Raw genomic sequence first — 18,891 nt, forward strand, 5'->3', positions numbered from 1 at the left:
AGGTCCATCACATGCAAACCACTGATTAAGACATAAACTTTAAAAATAAAAAATTCACAACTCAGCATACTGTTTCAATCGTAACCCCATTTTCCAAATGGGACATTGAGTAGTTTAAAATAGGATGTTTTTAAACAATCTTATTTTAAAAATTCTTGGATAAAATATTTCTAGACTTAAAACATATCCCCCCAAATTTTCAAAATACTCACTATGCAACTTATAGTAAGCCTGATTATACATTTACAAAGTTTTGAATCAAGGTATTTACATACCAAATAATAGAAAGCAAAAAAAAAAAAAATTTAATGATGTATTTAAATGCATGAATGCATTAAAAATTTATAAAATTAAAATTAAGGCTTTCACTCAATAGTAATTTCTGTTAGCTTACATAATAACCAACTTGGAAAACATCAGTCTTGCAAACCTTCTTGTCAATCTACCACTTTTGGAGCAGTAGAATATATTAAGTATTACCTTCAAGCAGATCACTAAGTCTATGTTTGAACATGCTTTTAAAACATTGTAGTTATTAAATGTTTACAATGTGTAGTTTTAATCTTTATGCAAAAGCCTATATATGACTGCTTAACTTTCATATAAACAGCTACTAAAAATTTGCTTCCTAAATTAAATGCAATACGCTACAATTTCAATAAGAAAAACACTTCTGATATGTGCCTGAATATGGACCACAAAAATCTGTTCAAGTAAATCAGACAGAGTACTGTTCTTTTAGACCATAACATTTTTATATCAAACTTCAGTTTCTTTGGGCATTCAGAAAATAATCAAATGTCCTTAAATTACTTCCAGAGTATGTATTTCTTCTGAATGACAACTGTTTCGGCTGAAACAATATTTGGTCCACCATTAAGAAAAAAGGATTCAAGATTCATGTAGAACTTTTAAGTGATTCGCTGTATTTTCATATCCCCAATTTTTCCTTTTAGAACAGTGATATAAAACAGTGAAGACAGAACACACAAAAAATGGAATGGTAATATAAGAAGCAAAATTCATAACCCATTTCTCTGCTGCTACTATATCAAAATTTGTAGTCAGAATTGTCTTTATTGACTTTATTTTTTGTTTTTGTACACAAAGAAAAATCATGTTCATATCCATCATGAACAAAAACTTAAAAAGGCAGAACTAGAAGACATGTGTGTCCTTCACCAAGCAAAGCTGTGCTAAAGGTTCCAAACATTTCCATTTTAAAAATAAATACTTCCATTTCCCGATGTCTACGTTCCCGTCTTCAGTGTCACTGGAAACTGAAGCCTATCATGAATTACCCTTTTGTTTAAAGAGTCCCAGCTCACTGTGTTTGGTAACTCGCCATGCCATATCCAGCTTGGTTAGGTATTACAGGGGCAGCTTGTCCTTGGGCAGGCTGAGCACCAAATCCACCCATCCAGGCTGCAGATGGAGATTGGCTTTAAAGAAAGAAATATTTCATTTAGAATTTATTTACAATGAAGATATGGAAATTAAATTCTTAGATAACAAAACACTCCCGTATAGCAATATATTTACTACAAAAAATTAAAGCAAATGCTAATAAAAAACACACTTGTTCTACATAGATGTACAGTCATATTCAAAATAGAAAGATCACAAAAGGCCACAAAATCAAAGACAAAAAATAAAGATATTTGGGCTGCATGCCCCACTAACCTACAAAATTTTGTTTAAATGGTGAAACTGCATACCCATTAGTCACATATGAACATAGTTACATGTAAACATTTACTGCTTTGGATACCTTGTACTATATAACCACAGGGTATTGCCTACATAGTATAAAGCCTAAGGGATATTTTGATAGGAAGGCATAGAGTTGTCTGAGACTTTCAGGAAAGATCAACCAGACTGCCTCAGGGTCTCAAGAGAAGGTGACCTCCACTATCCTAGTGGTTTAAAAAAGGAAAAGAAAAAAAAAAAAAAAAAAAAAAAAAAAAAGCAAACAGCTCCTTGTAGGCTTTAGTGAGAGATAGGGAAGGTATTCCTGTCCAAATACAGTTTGGGACTAGATAGCCTCTGAGTTTCCTTCTAATTCTGAGAATCTGAGATACTGAAGGAAATCCAATGTAGTATCAGAGACTAACCCATGGGAGCAAAAAATTACATATTGTACTTGGTATCAGATAAATTTTCCTATTTATTCCACATACAAACTAAAATCTCACCTCAGAACTGCACAAACCTGAGACATTAACATGTAAAAAAAATCTAATAAAATAATGGTTTCACACTAGCTTATAGATGTCATATCATAAGGAAAATCACTTGGATTTATGAGAATACAGATCAAGCTAACTACATACTTAACCACATTTGTTCTAACCACAACTAACGAGATTCTTAAAGCTAACTAAAGTTCCAAAAGCTCCTCTTTATTTGACTAAACTATATTCCTTAAGAACTCAAAAGCAGCTGGATTACAGTGTGAAGACAGCTAAAGTGTAAAGATCTTGGTGACATTTACTTTAACCCTTTCTTGCCCTGACTAAACAGTGACTAATAGTATAAAATAAATCTTGAGAATTTTCAACTTCTTATGATTGGCTTTTATTTGGCACTATTTTACAATGTAGTAAATATAACTAGGAAAAGGGAATCTGCCAAATCATTCATATTTTATGGATTTCAGAAGATACTGTGTGGGGCAATAAGGCTTAAAAAATTCCTCAAATAAAACACATTTCTATAAAGACTTTAATGTTTACTTTCACTACTATTTAACTTGCAATTCAAAAAAGTCAACAAAAATTCCATGGAGATTATTATAAAAACATGAAGAGACAACTTACTCAACTCCAAATCCTTGCTGATTCCATGCTTGCCCATACATTCCATAGGACGGCACTTGCCAGCCATTTGCCATGTATTGTCCATACTGTTGTGGATTTCCATACACCTGGCTCCACTGGCCCCACTGACTGTAGTCCACCTAGGGAAAATAAATACCTTAGATGACATGTAAGAAACAAGTCTTGTTTAGGATTTTGTGAGAAGACAGGAGAAAAGAAAAAGAAAGTATTGAGTAAGGATCCTCATACTATAAGGGCACTGTTGTTATGCAAATTTTAAAAGGTGACCCCTGTGAAGAGATATGAGCACAATTTCAAGTTTATCCTCTTTTTATAGCATAAAAGTATTAGTATGCTTTAGGTTTTTCACCAAAAAGTTATAAATTCCTTCCAGGACACATTTTAACTCACATATTAAAAAAAAACAGTGTGAAATTCATGAATCCAATTACCTGTTGGAAGTTTTTAGTCATATCAGGAGATTCTTTACCCCAATAACACTTAACTACGTGTCCTTCAATTGTCGTACCATTTACTGAAACAATGGCATGGGCTGCGCTTTCATGTGTTGAAAATCTAAGAGATGAAAAATCAAAATGTGAAAACTTTCATTTTAAGGCACTCAGCTGTCAGGCTTTTATGTTTATTGGAAGCTTCATTTTGGATGTGTGGTTTTTAAAAAACTTTGCACAATGAAGCATGCATGCAAAATGATAGCTTACAGATATGGTTCCTGTGTTCTAGGAGGTAAATCCTATGGGCCTATAAAAAGATTCGCATTGCAAAAGAATACTTGCATATGGCATGTTGATATTATGGTGCTAACCAAAAATAACCCAAAGGAATGAATCAAAGGAAATTTTAAAGCAACAAAAATAACTACATGTGGCAACCTTACCTGACAAATGAATAACCCTTTTCAGGAAAAACTCTTATTTCCATAATTTGTCCAAACGGTGAAAATGTCTGTCTCATGAGCTGATCTATAAAAACCAAACCAAACCAAACAAAAAAGACAAAAACCCCCATAACATTTAAAGCAGATTTGTACCATGAAATGGTGTCACACCATGAAATGATGTCAATGGTAGAGAAATACCCACTAGAAAAAGATAAGGAAACAGATCCTACCTGTTAACCCAGAAGCAATTCCTCCACAGTACACAGTACAATTTTTTGGACTTGACTGATTTACCACATCTTCAAATCTCAACTGTTTTGTGCTATCTTTTTACAGAAAGAAAATGGGAAGTTTGTTTTTTATTAGTTGTAAAGTCCTACAAAATTCAGCTTTTGAGAAGTATACATTATTGTTTTTACACAGCATTATTTTGAACTGTTATATTAGCAGGTAAAAATGAATGCAATAATTCTACAAAAATAGACAAAAAGAGGAAAGTATAAATCTTCCTTTCTATATAATTGTAGCACTGTATCTATTCATTCTAATCTAATTAATTTTAATATCACATCAAAAACTATGTGTTCAAAACAAACCTTGTTATTCTCAAGAGCTAGTAAATTTAGGATGAAGCCTAGAATTTTGAGGATAAAGTGATTTAGTTGGTTGGTATTAAAGTCCCAAAATGTGATTCTGTGCTGAAGTCACAAATCAGATCTCAATTAATCTGCTCATGCTATAGCCATGATTCTATAAGGGATCCACAAATCTGACCCCAATTAAAGTCCTCATGCTAAATATATTGTGATCCCTTTACATTTTATAACAGTAATCGTCTTACTTTCTTGTGTACTTTTAGGAGCTGGTGGTTTACGTGTTGCCCAATTGGTTCGGATTTGACGACCTCCCAGCCACTGACCTCCCATATGTACAATTGCATTTTCTGCATCCTAAAAATCCAGAAAGAAAAAAAATAATTAAAAGGCTAAGAAATTTAAAATAATTTATGGCTAGAAAGACAATTACCAGTAAATGTTTCTATTATGAGAAGATGGAATTCTCGAGCTGACAGGATCAAGAAATAGCATCAATATGCTTTAATTTACAGAGTATTCTAAGTAAGTCATAGCAAAACAATCTAGTAAATGGATTAACATTCAAAGTTAATTTCAACTCAAGTGACTAAAAAAAATTTTTATTTAAATATTTCAAAATATTGAGCTGATAATCAAGGAATAGTTTATTCCTAAACAATGACCAAAAAACCAAAAAACCCTGATCCAATAAATTTTTTAAGAAAATACTCCATGGGGGTGGGGTGAGGGTGGAGAGAAGGAGGTTGGGGGGGGTGAAGGGGAAAGTAAGAACATGAATCATGTAACCATGATAACTTTTCTAAAAAATAAAAATTATTTTAAAAAAATTAAATACTCCAGAGCGGTCAAAGTAACAACCTTTCCTCTATCACAAACTTAGAAGTTTCTGTGAATAAAATCTCATATTTAAAGCCAGGTTTTTAATGTAAGTTTCATTTCAGGACATCTAGAGGCAAAACCCATCTTAACAAAGAACTACATTATAACAATCAATGACTTATGACATTTAATACCCCATGACCTATGCACCATAAAGTGCTGTAAAAGAAAAAACTGTCACTAGACACTGGGTTTAATATGCTCAAAATTAAACATAATGGAAGACAACTTTTGTCTCCCATTACAATGCTTTAATATAATGCAAAGATTACAAGTTTCTAAAGCAAAATCTTTATATTTAAAAAAAACCTGTTTCTAAAAATTGATGCCCAAGCCTATTTGGTTTAAATGTCTCAATTTATATTTTGTGGTTAATATAAATGTTTAGGCATTAAAACTTTTTAATAAAAATATTTTAAAATAAAGACTACAGATAAGTCTAATTTTCATTCAAATACTGTAGTGTATTCTTTAAAATCCCCAATTTAAAAAGAGATAACAGATGGGACATGGAAATAATAAAAAGTGTTATATGTAAAGCAAGAAGATAACATAATCCAAGAAAATATGAAAAGGTAAAATTTTCTTATTGTCTTAATGTCAGGGCATTACTAGTAACACTCAAGTGTATTTATTTCAGTCGATGTTACTGTAGCCAAATTTCTAATCTAAAACTATCATACAAAGTACCTATTCTACTCATATTGACATTAAAAAAAAATCTTCCTTATATTTGCCAACTTATTAGTTGTTCCAGCTATATTCAAGCTGGTAGGAGAAGAATGTGCTAATAAGTTCGGAAAAAAAAAATATCAAATACACAACAAATATTTAAGATAGTAGATTATATATCTGGAATATTTAAGGTTTCAGATATATTGGTCAATGATTAAAATTTCTACCAGAAACATAATTTGTTCAAGTTACTTACTAGTTTGTTATAAAATGATACAAAACCATAGCCTTTCGATTTTCCAGTTGCCATGTCTTTAACTACCCGAGCATCCCTGTGAAAAGAAGCACAGCTAAATGAGGGAAATAATTATTACCTTCAAAATAAAAACTAAAAGGAACCACACACACTGTATTGTGAGCATAATTTTATATAAATTTCCAGTTAACCCTAATTAACTATAGCCATTCCTGAACTCTCCCTATTGCTTCTTTACCTGTTAGAAAAAAGCAGTAGGACAAAAACATGTAATAAACATGCAACCTATCAAATACAGCCTATTCTTTCTAAAACTAAATGCTCAACTTTGAAGGTTAAAGGGAACAATAGTTTCCTTTTCTAATATTCTATTGACTAGGGTCCTCTAAGGTTTACTGTTCTATAAATTACTTTAACAATTCTAACTACTTTACCATGCAATCTCTAAATAGTTAAATGTCTTCTGCCTAGTGATACAAAATATATGAAATATTAAAAAATTGAAAAAGAGGAAAAAAATAGGAATTAAAAAGGCATACATGGCCTGTTAACAGATTTCTTTATTTTTCTTGGTCAATTCTCTACCATCATTTTGGAGTTTGGGCAGCTGTAAATTTTGAAAAATTGACATTTTCAGAAATTTAAGAAAGGAGAATAAAAAACTAACAACAATGCTAAGCACACCAGTACGAAAACAACAAATTTACACAGAAATTTTTAGTGAGTAAGTTAAAATGATTGGAAATATAGAACTGCACTGAATATAGAATGTTAAAATGTAAATACTAAAATATGTATATATAAATAATGTATAATAAGAATAAATAGAAAATGAGAAAAAAAATCTACAACTGAGTTCCAGTGTGCACAGTTCCTTGCAGTTAGCCTTCAAGATCCTGTCCATTCTTATGAGCAATTCTGCAAAATAACCAGAATGCTATTACTTTTAATTGTGACTTGGACTTTAGAAAAACTGCAGGTCTCAGGTATAAATAAAGATTGAGAAACAGCAACCTGTATTATTCTTTTTATACTGATTTTTAAAAATAGCATTACTTACCACACTTAGAGATTTAAAAGCAAAGCAAACATCAAAAATAGAAGATTAACAATTAAGTATTTTGGTCCATTAAAATTAAATATACAGAACAACAAAAGCGTAGAGAAATGAACATTGTTGTTCTTAGCTGAATTGTATTCCTGAAAAGCAGTATTAAATGTTCATTAATTTAAATATGTAGAAAATAAATCTACAAAATATCCTGCTTTTAAACAGCAAGACAAGATATACTTTTAACACTTGCAAAAATTTAATTTTCAATACATTTGATCAAAGAATATATTGTGAACTTTGCTCTGTGTTAGAGAAAGATCAAATGGCATTTTCCCATTTCTGGCATAATCATGCATCACCATTAAGAATATCTAGTCATATATCATAATACCTTTGACTCAGACATTTTAATACTAAGAAAATTACAGACTAAATTATAAAAACACAATGTATTCTACATTTAAGCAACAATAATCTCTCCAAGTTCAATATACTAAATTCATAACATAAAACATTCTAAGATTTTACTTTATTACAACCCTTTCCCTCCCCCCTCCCCACAAGCAGTCATATACAGCCTAAATCAGAGTTTCTTTTATCTTTATCTAACACAATTTTCAAAAAATTTACAAAACTTTGGACCTTATGTTAGCATTCATTTATTAACTACTAAACACATTTCTTTAAAGTCAACATACAAAACAATTTTAATTTATAAATATACATTATGCACAGAATCAGTTGAAAACAAGAATCAAGAACTCTAAATACCATATTTGCATTTTAAAGAATAGAACACAAAACAATGCTAACTAGGGAAAGAAAAACTTCAACTCTGAAACAATTCAATCTTATACAATTTTCCTGACACTACTGAGTGAGGTATTGATAATAATACTTACGATATTTTACCAAAAGGAGCAAATGCTGATTTGATATCTTCTGTTGTTATTTCTGGACTCAAATCTCCAACAAATACGTGGAAGTGATCTGGAATCGAAGCATTTTATGATAAAAACACTAAGGAACTTAATTAGTAGAACTCTTCTTTTAGGCCTTAGGTTTGGAGAAAATATGATCAAATTGAGATTCATAAGGCTACCATATTGATCCCTGAGGTGAACAGTAATAGCTACAATATACTTACTAGAGGTATCTTTTTTCTGGCTACTTGGTGTTGTTGCCCAGTTTACTTTGACCTCCTAAAAATAAAGATTACATTTAAGACAATTAGTCATTTCACTGTGAACAACAACTTACTTTTAATTTGGAAGGATTTTTTAAAAATGAAGTTATCAGACTTGAACAAAGCAAAAACATGGTTATGACTTAAGAGCATTCTGTGTTTTAAAAAAATCACCCAAAATTAAAAACCAAAGAATTTTGCATGCAAAGATATGTGTGTGAGATTATTTTTGAAAATCTACAAAATGTTCTTCAAACTTACCTTGCCCAAAATTTTTCTCCCATTCATAGCCGCTAATGCAGCAGCTGCATCTCTGTGTTCATAAAATTCCACAAAGCAATATGGGTCATTGCTTGTATGCTGCAAAACAGAAAATCCAACAGAAGAGTTGACCCTTCTGCTATCGGGTTGCTGAGAAGAAAATCCAGGAAAAAACATTACTGATAGCTAGGAATCTTAAAAGTGAAGACTGCAAATAGTTTATGAAGCCTAACATTTTAAAAGATAAACTCTAATTTAAGCTTAATAATAAGCAAAGTAGTATAGTATTTATAAAGGACTCTAAAAAGGACTATAATAGCATGACTATGTTAAATTCAAATGATCAGAATGTGGTATAATAGTTTTGTAACTTTCTAATATTTTAACTTTATATCAAAAAGTACTTCTGATATTGGTACTAATAAACTAAGAATAGTGTTCCTTATTAAAATTATTAGTTCCTACCAAAGTACTTCAGCATTTATCATCAGTGTTAGTTAAAAACATTGGACCAATGATTAACAGGTAATTAATCATAAACTAATTAATAAGAAATATATAAAATCCAATTTCTAGAAGTGAACTATTTCAGAGACTTTCTATTTTGCTGATAATGTTCAAGACATAGAATTAAGTACACCAAATCTGCAATGATGTTCCATATATAATTGGATGCAGGAAGGTAGTGCTGAACTACCTGAAGAGGGTGGTGTCAAAGAGACTCCAGTGATAGTCCCAGCTCTAAGACTAACTTCCAAGGTATCTTTGGACAAGTCATTTGGCTTCCTACTTTTCAGTTTCCTCATCTATAAAATGAGGGGGTTGTACTAGATGATTTCTAAAGGCTCTTCTAACACCAAAAGTTAGGCCAAAAAGAACCTGAAATTCAGAATAGAAGAGTAAGGATCACTGATTACCAGTGCTTCCTCTACTCTACATTTATCTGAAAGGTATGAGCTGTACTCATGCATTACTCTTTTGCATCTTCTGGAGTTTCATGAATATATATATATATATAAAAAAACAATAAAATTATAAAGCGGGCCTTTTCTTTCTGACTTTTGTCAGTACTATGGGTTATTTCTTATGGTATTAGTAGACTGGATTATAGTTGTTTTGGGTTTTTTTTTGCAAGAGAAAAAAATTAAGAAAAAAAGAAACAAAGTCCGAGATTTCTAGTACCTACTAATTTACAATTTCTCTAAGATTGAACCTTCCTAGAATTTCACAAATCTACTATTTCAGAGATCCTCCCCAAAAGAAGCTGAGGTCTATTTATTAGCTTTAAATTAGATCTGTCAAATTCTCAAGTGCTTTATGAAAATGCAAATAATGTTTAAGACGTGTACAATTAAAACATTACAAAAACTGTTACTATAACAGTTTCAAAATTAGATTCTAAGTTAATTCATAATTATACACATATATATAATACACATGATCAAAATCTCCTCTGTTCATTATTAGTACCATTGAGAGAATTAGTGCATTTGTTTCAAGTTGGACTGAAGGAGACCAAAATACCAGCAAAATAAGAATCTTTTAACAACTATTTTTTTGTGACTGGGAAAATTTCAGTGAAGTAATCCAAAAATGGGTCTCAAACAACCAGGAGATGTTTAATTAGGAACAGAGAAGTGTGATTATTAGCTCTGACAAAAAACACTAGGTTGTCACACAAAACAAAATTATATTGTTGGAATAGTGTCAATGTTATTTTTACTTGTGGATACTGAGAGAATAATTTAAGTCTTAAAACAAATTTAAACGCATTTTTAATTGAGCTAATTAACAAAATACTAATAACATTTATAAAAGAAAAGGCTAACAATAGAGATTATGGAGTTAAAATTCTATGGGCATGTGGTAGGTTTTCCTTCCACTCCCTCCAAAATCTACTAGTAATATTTACTCTTTCATTCTTAATACTATGAAGTACCAGGGTTATCTAGCACAAATCATTAATTATAGAAAAATGTATGGTAGTCTATTTCTGAAAATAGGATTAGAAAGGGAAGAACGATGTCTTTATTATTTATTAAAAAGGGAAAAATTGCTGTAGATTTTTGAAAGCTAAAATCATTAACCTAAATCACAAAATGCCAGAAGACAATTTTAAAAAATTGTTTATATAATTTTTTTAAAAATTTAAGTTTTTTTTTAATCACATTAACCAACTTCTTATTTCATGTTTTAGTGCCTATAGTGTGCTAGGTGTTCTAAGATATGCACTCTAGGAATTGGCATTTTAAATACTTATTGTATCATGCAAAACTGATATATTGTGTCTAGTTAACGAAATGGTTCAAATCTACTTTGTAATGTACAGTACCTTCTCAAAATTAATTTAAGATTTCAACAGAAAAATAAGATTTTTAATGCTTTAAAATAAATTTCAAAAGTGAAATAAATTACTGATTGTTCAAGGACCTTTGGATTCTTCCACTTCTTACAGCTCTAAAACTTTAAGGGCATCACTAAGTAACACTAGAAATAACAATAGTGAATTGTTTCCTTTACACTTGTTAGTGATGTCAACAATTACTGCTAGATGATGAGAATTCCAAATTTGGAAGACAAAAGGAGATTGGGATTATACAACTTAACCTATTTCAATCCAAATGAATATAGCAGAGAATATAGGTGTTTAAAAAAATATTAACAAAAAGACAAAAAAACAATGAAAGGAAATACCAACTATAATCTGTTCCAGATATTTTTCTGGTAATTTCTTTCAAGTATAAAATTAAATTTCAACTTTTAAAAGTGTAGCTACTGGCTAGTCATTTAATGTTTACTAAACAACCATAAAATGCATTGTATAAGTATTAAATATACCACAATTTCACATGGTTACATACTAGGACTCTTTAGCTTCATGTTTTTGCTTAATTAGTAACATTTTTACTTTCAAATAACTTCACCCAGATTTTCAACATGAGCAGCTGCAATACTGAAAACATCTTTTAACATTCAGCATCTTCTGAAAATAGCCTTGTAATTTAAATGAAACCTATTCAAACATAGTTTGACTAAAGAATCTTAAGTATCAGAACCAATTTAGTCAAACTTGAACCTCCCTGTAACAGTTCTTATTCCAAGAGCTTTCTGAAAAAATCTTAATCTATTACCATATACCACCCACTGGATTTTAAAAATTAAAACCCATTCATGTCACATTTTATTGGGAAGATCTTACCTCTGTTATCATTTTACAGCTTTTACATGGTCCAATTTGACTGAATAACTGAAGAATAAGGACTTCTGTCACATCCCTGGAGAGATTACCTACATAGCTATATAAGAGGGGGACAAATATAAACATTTTCACATATATTATCTTCTTAATTGACATCAACAAGTTTTTTAGATAATTTACAGTATTTCATTATCTTGATAAAATCTCAAGTTTCTTAATGTTGGGCCTTATTCTACAAATAAAATGTGAATATTTACTTTTTTTATAAGCATGGCAATATTTTCTGCCCCTGAAGTAATTTTTAGGAACTTCAAGATGCAACTTCAAGTTGTGACCTTATATTTAATATAACTATAATTATTTCAGTTCTTTTCCATATGCATAAGTCTTTTATTTTCTATAGCATGGGGGGGGGGGGCGCCTGCAAACCTTCCAAACTAATATCTGTATTATAGACATCCCTAAAATAACTCAAAATAGTCATTTGTATTATGAACACAGACATCCAACAATTAAGATGTTTAAAAAAATAAAAGGGAATAAGTTATAAGGTGAGTCTATCTTAATCACTAATATGCATTTTAGGTGAACCCCAATATAAATACATATACATTCACCTATATATGCATACCAATGTCAATGAAGACTTGGGGGGATAGGAAAATGAAATTATGAATCTGGAAAATAAATTTTAGGTTTTAAATAGTTTTGATTTTGTATTTAACTAGACTATGATTCATACAAGGAAAACCTAGCTAAGTCAAAAAAAAGTTCCTTTACCATATTATACATCTTTATATAGTCACTTCATTTTATTTATCTAGCTATACTTCTTGCCTAGCTATACTCTGAATCACAATCCTTACTAAAATACTGTTCTGAACATAGTAAATTTGAATGTTAATTTTCCTAAAGTCAAATATATACCTTTGGTGGTGGGATGGGAAGGAGAGAAGGAATGGGGGAGAGGGAAGATCCTAGGAAATCCAGAGAAACAAAAAGGTAGACTAATATGCCCTCTGTAATGGATTTTTAAAAGTGCTTTACCTCCAGAATTTATAAGCCTTCTAGAATTCACTTACTGTGTGTTAAAGATGGCCACTCTTTCATAAAAAAACAAAGAACTCAAATGTAAAAAAGCCTTCAGTCATATAAACAAAACAATATAGATAAAATATCAACATGCTTATTTAGCTTTCCAGAAGAAACAATGAGTTGTATTATCAGTGTAATATACAAAATCTGGAAAACTAGACAAGTATCTGGACAAGAATAAATTCTATACACAAAATTATTAGATAGTTTAAAATCACCTAAATTTTTTTAAATGTAGAAATCCAAAAGAAAAAATGATACAAGACAAAGTAAAAATTAAAAAATATGAACAAGAGAATAAATAAGAATTTTCAGCTGTATTAAAATATTTACAGTAGAAATTACTGATATGCACATTCATAAAAAATAATACTTAAAAGACATTATTTCTAATAATCTCATCCAAAGTTCATTCCAAAACTGATTCCTCAAACATAACATCAGCAACGAACTTTGCTTGATGTCCAATGTGCTAGCCCTATATACAACAATGTCATTCATCTAGCTGAAGACCACATATTGCACTGCTTTTCCTTGCAGCTGTAATGGATTTATGAACTGTTCACATTCATTTGCTTGGAACTACCAACATTTATCTCTGAATGATATGGTTAGTGGCCATGGTTTTCTTCTCTGAAATTACAGGGGCTGTACTGCAACTGAATCTTATAGAAAAACTAGTAGAATTTTCAAGTTAAAAATATGAGACTAGATTTATAATGATTAAACAGATTCTATTACTTTCAACTGGCACAATCTTATAATCAGCAATACAGAAGTATACTTATTAAGGATTAAGTATTAAAAATCCTAAAGAATGATTTAAACTTCTTTTTCTAAATGTTTAAGTAAAATAAACAGCAGTTAACTAGCCTCAAGAGGCTCTGATCACAAAATAAAGTTATCTAAATCTGTTCCTTTTTCAGACCCTTTAGTTCCAAGATAGAGACTTTATGTCTCAATATATAGGTGTAAAGATACATGTACATACACAATAAGAGGTTTTAAAGATTCCTACATGAACAATTGGATAACCCTGTCCATTTCTAGTAATTAAATAGCACTAAATAACAATTTTTAGATCTATTCTTGATATCTCAGAATAGAATATAATTTACAATGTAGACAGCTAATAAAGGTTTCTATATATCAGATTTCTCTGCTTTACTTTTCTTCCCTCAAATGCCTCATTTTATGTGGGAAAATTAACAATCTAGTCCTCACACTGCATATGTTAGTAGTGAACTTTTAGTTTCAAAAAAGACACCACTTGGATCACTCCTGTAACATCAACATCCTAATGTTAAAGAGTAATAAAATATTCTGCTAAATTTTTACCAAAATTTGATTGTCAGTTCTTTCACCTATAACAGCATAACCTTTAAAAAGCCACATAGTAACAAGTATTATGAGGTACTTTTTTGGGGGGTTGTAAAGGTGAATTATGTAGGGTTGGTTTTTGTTGGGGTTTTTTTGGTTACTATTAAAAAAACAAACACACATACCTGTTCTATGCTATTTAGTTTTACAACATGAATTCCTAGAAAAATACTATAGAACCAATCTTAAGACATCTGTAATAGCCAGCTCTCCAGGTCACTTATACTTAAAAAACATATTGTGTAAGAGATACCCTTTTCCTCTATCCACAAAAAATATTGCTGTTTCAATGTGTTCCCCAAACCACTTATTCTGGTTATATGAAATATTAATTGAAAAACAAATTTGGTTACTTGAAGAATCTAAAATACTGGAAAGATTCAACACTGCAAATCCTTGTATTTGAAGAGAAATCAGTTTGCTGGTGAAAACTTCATAGGAATTCCAAAACAAAGTTAGTAAAAGGGAATGCCTGATAAGAAAAAAAAAGGAAGGGCATACCTTAGAGCACTATTTTCTCTTCTAAGGGCAGGAACTGTAGAAATTGAAAGTATTAAACTGAAAAAGGATATTTTTCATCTCTAACAGTTAAAATCCAGTTCAAAATCTAAAGCAAAGTTGTTTATCCATCACAAAATGAACTCCTACATACTATTGCTCTAAGAAAGTTCATCATACTATTTTAAAACATAATTTTACAGCAATAGGATGGTCATTTTTGTGAATAGCTTGGGTCCAGAGAGGACTTAAAGACAAAAGACTGCACAACAAAAGAAAAACTTCTCCTTTGTTCTTAACAAATCCCTGGAAGTCATAAAAAGGGTATCCTTAATTAGATCCCAGGCATGCCACCTATTTATTTCAAGTTTCATTTTAGACCTGTTTCCATAGGCCAGACACAACTATTTTATTCAAAGGTGGGGGGAAGGGTGCTGCAAGTCAGCAACACATACTGTTATGAGTTTTGATATAGTGACTAGGATTTTGTTGTTGTTGAGTCTTGTCTGACTCTTCATGACCCCATTTGGGGTTTTCTTGGCAAAGACACTGGAGTGGTTTGCCATTTCCTTCTCCAGCCAGATGTGAACTCAGGAAGATGAATCTCCCTGACCTCAGGCTCCACACTCTATCTACTCTGCCACCTAGCTGCCCAGACTAGGATATATGATACATATAATGGGGGAATTGATTTGAAAATATAGTCAAATCTTTGACATCTTGAGGTTCTAAAATGGAGTCCTAATAATTTTTTCTATTAATAATATTGCATTTAGATTCTCAGATTTTTAATTCCTTCCTTTTAACTGATTAAATTCTGAGGAAGAGTCAAATTAAAGCTTTCTATTTTTGTTGTCACTCTCATTCAATTAATTAGGTATTTTTCTGAATCCATAATTCCTTTAGAATTTGGCATCTTAGGCAAATGGGGAAATAAGCTAATATGGTAGAAACTACCCTACTATAACAGAGACTTATTATCCATAGATTCAGCATGGTTACCATAGGTCAAAACATATTCCAGCTCTTCCCTGCAAAAAGCTACATACAGTATTAGCCTGCATAATAAAGACTACGAGACAGATGTCTTATCATATTTCCATAACAGCCTTAAAGGAGTTTCCTTGTATTCCATATGGAAAGTTATCTATTGGCAACAAAAATTAATGTCATATGAAGACAACATCAAAAATATGCATTTCAAGTATAGTATGGCAAATATAACACTATTCTCAGAAAAGCAATCCTATAACCACTTTAAGCACTGCAAAATAAATAAATAATACTGTAGGTAATTAATATTTAAAAACCTACCTATTAGCTAACACCACATTGTTTTCTGAAGATAGAACCATATGTCTTAGCTTGTGTGTGTCTGTAGGAAAAAAACCTCACTAGTAACACACAGGCATGTCAGGGTAACAGAGAAGTCTTGGTTAAAGTACATGATTAAAAAGTATATTAACTGCTTGAAAACTTATTCCACAGATCACATGATCAAAGTAATTAGGGCAAAAAGCCAAACAGTACCTAACACATTACTCTTCTTAACATCTTTAAACTTATCACTTGTGCCTGAAAGTATTTTTTTTAAGGAAAAACCCATAAAGTATAATTCAAGAAAAAGGAATTCAAACCAATTCTTTTTTTCTGATACTGATACATATCACAAAAATTTTAACTTATTTTATTTTGAATTTTTATTAATGATTTCTATGATAACATTAAAAAGAAAAATGGAACGAATCCTAATAAGGCAAATATTTCTGTCTATAATGATAACAATTGGGATTTTTAGTAGCTAATACTAATTTGATGAAAGGAATATGATGAATATAAAACACCAAGTAGTTATTACATAAAAGACAGTGTAGTAGGAAGAACAATGGATGAAGTCTGAAGACAGCTAACCACAATAATGTTAGAGAAAGAAAAAGAGATATAGGGCAATCAAACATGTATTGACAAAGATATGGATAGAGTTTACAGGATTTACTTATGTATATATACACATCACATTTGTACATACCTGTAAACAGATAAATCCATGTTTAGGTGAGTGTGAGAGCATGAGATGAGAAAAAGGAATAGAAGGTAGGGATAGAAATAGGTGATATAAAAGAGGTTAGCATATTATGTCTATTGGATAAAGTCTGATGAGAGTTGAGAAAGTAAAAATGTGATGTTGTAAACGTATTATATGGGATGAATGAAAATCCCAGTAATAGCTCTTTCTAAAGGAAAACAGGTTTTGTCTAAAGAGTAATTGGTAAATGTGTCTTTTAAGAAACTACTATTTCTTTAGCACCTGTCATGATGTAATAACATTTCAGACTTTAGACACAATGTAACTTCTAGCTTGTTAAATAAATCCTGGCTAGGGGTTAAACCCAGTTCTCTCAGATACCTCAAGTCAAAGTATACATTACTAACTAAACACTAGTACTTAGATTCAGTAGTAAATGGCAAACTTCAAGATTGCTTCGGTTCTCCTCTTTCTGAAAAGAGAAGACCAAATTGGAAGACAATACAAAATGTTAATACAAAGTTTCCACCAAAAGGAGCCTTTCATTCAAATATTCCATTTGCTTAAATAGGCCCTCATTCTGAAAATCTAAGATGGCAAATACCTCTCCTGTAAAGATGGTGAAACAGTAATTGAAAGTGTTAAATAACATTCAATAGTCACATGAAAATAAGTAGTAAAAAGGGAAATAATTTTCAAATTAAAGTATATTGGTGGGCCACTTACTTTTTTGGTTGGGGTAAACCAATAGGAAGCCAAATGTTCAACTTGCTCGGGTAACCATCTTCCCCCCAACTCCAAAGAAAGTAATTTTCCCATAAGATCATTGGGTCTATTAACAGGGACACTGCCAAGCAAACTCCAATCATGAAAACCAGACATAAATATGAGAGTTGGAATCTGACTCCTAATACTCAAGTAGAGAAATGCAAAGCAGAAAGCTAAGAAAATAAAAGATACCAAACAAAATAAAAGATAACAACTATATTTCCCATTATAAATATTCAGAATAAGTTGATACAAAGAGAAGCAGAAGGGAGAAAGTGCCACAACTAGAGCGAAAGGAGTACAAATGCTGAGTCATCACTTTAGAAAGAAGACAAAATTAAGTCATTTAAAGACGGGAATCATTCATCAGCTTGGGTTTACACGTAAAAAGCAACAGCAAAATAAAAGAAAATGCTAGAGGCATCAAATTAGAAGCTCAGAAAAGACACCCTTTTCATCCAACTCAGAAAGCTTCAGGATAACATACAAATTAAGGGACCAGTGAGAAGAGCAATAAGAGTTCAACAAGTGGCTATCCATTTAGAGGAGGCAGCTTTCCAAGTGAATTGTAGGGGAAAAAAAAGGAAAGGATATGATGCTTGGGTGACAAGTGCATAGAAATGAGGTGATTACTCGAGTCAAGAAAAGCCAGCAGAGGGAGAGGCTATATGTATGGCAGAAATAAGAGTGGAGGGAGAAGGCGCTGTGATTGACACACAAGGTTCTGAATTTGGGGTGCAGGGATTGGAAGGTAATGAGACAGATGCTTCGCTAGCTATCCTCGATGGCCCAGTTCGAGGACTCTACCACCCCTCCTCCCCGCTCCTCACCCTAACTTTGCTCCCATCACCAAACCTCCCCACCCCCCGGGGTCCCCAAGCCTTGTATCCCTTACTCCTAGGATCCCCTACTCTCCCACCCGTGACTCTGAACCGGGGAGGGAAACAAGGAGCGGTGAGTCTCCTGTCAGCCTCAGCCTCTCCGGTGCTGGGGCAAGGGATGCTGAGAAGGGGAAGGGACGGCAGACTCCAGGATAGGGTGGGAGTGGGGGGGGGGGGGAGGTCGATGCCCGGGAGAAGGGTGGAGGCGACGGGGAGGAAGAATGAGGACGTGTCCGCCTCAGCGAAAGGCCGCCGCCCCGGCCCCTGCCCGACCTCGCCCCCTGCCCCTCCGGCCCCCGGGGCCCGGGCCTCGCGGCATCGGGCATCCCCGCCTGCTCGGGTACTCACAGGGTCCGGGGCTGCCCGTCGTCCTCCATCGCGGTGGGTGAGACAGAGAGTTCCCGGACCAGGGGGAGG

At 32.2% G+C, this 18,891-nt stretch overlaps 1 protein-coding gene across 7 annotated transcripts; it reads right to left on the reverse strand.

Annotated features, from left to right (window-relative positions):
* Nucleotides 1-906: 906 nt before the first annotated feature.
* TIAL1 (TIA1 cytotoxic granule associated RNA binding protein like 1) lies at nucleotides 907-18,881 on the reverse strand. 7 transcript variants are annotated; one of them, XM_044662605.1, is made up of 12 exons: nucleotides 18,823-18,881; nucleotides 11,827-11,923; nucleotides 8,628-8,726; nucleotides 8,328-8,382; nucleotides 8,083-8,170; nucleotides 6,127-6,202; nucleotides 4,562-4,670; nucleotides 3,951-4,046; nucleotides 3,718-3,802; nucleotides 3,272-3,395; nucleotides 2,820-2,959; nucleotides 907-1,442 (listed from the first exon to the last, which is right to left on the reverse strand). In XM_044662605.1, exons 1-12 carry the CDS (start codon nucleotides 18,849-18,851, stop codon nucleotides 1,325-1,327), a joined length of 1,116 nt encoding a protein of 371 aa, XP_044518540.1. In that variant the 5' UTR covers nucleotides 18,852-18,881; the 3' UTR covers nucleotides 907-1,324. The 7 variants fall into 7 exon arrangements, with proteins under 7 accessions (XP_044518540.1, XP_044518539.1, XP_044518538.1 ...); XM_044662604.1 differs by having other exon boundaries at nucleotides 8,283-8,382; XM_044662603.1 differs by having other exon boundaries at nucleotides 8,628-8,777.
* Nucleotides 18,882-18,891: the final 10 nt, after the last annotated feature.

Source organism: Gracilinanus agilis, chromosome 2 (genome assembly GCF_016433145.1).
Source record: "Gracilinanus agilis isolate LMUSP501 chromosome 2, AgileGrace, whole genome shotgun sequence".
In the NCBI taxonomy this organism is placed as follows: domain Eukaryota; kingdom Metazoa; phylum Chordata; class Mammalia; order Didelphimorphia; family Didelphidae; genus Gracilinanus; species Gracilinanus agilis.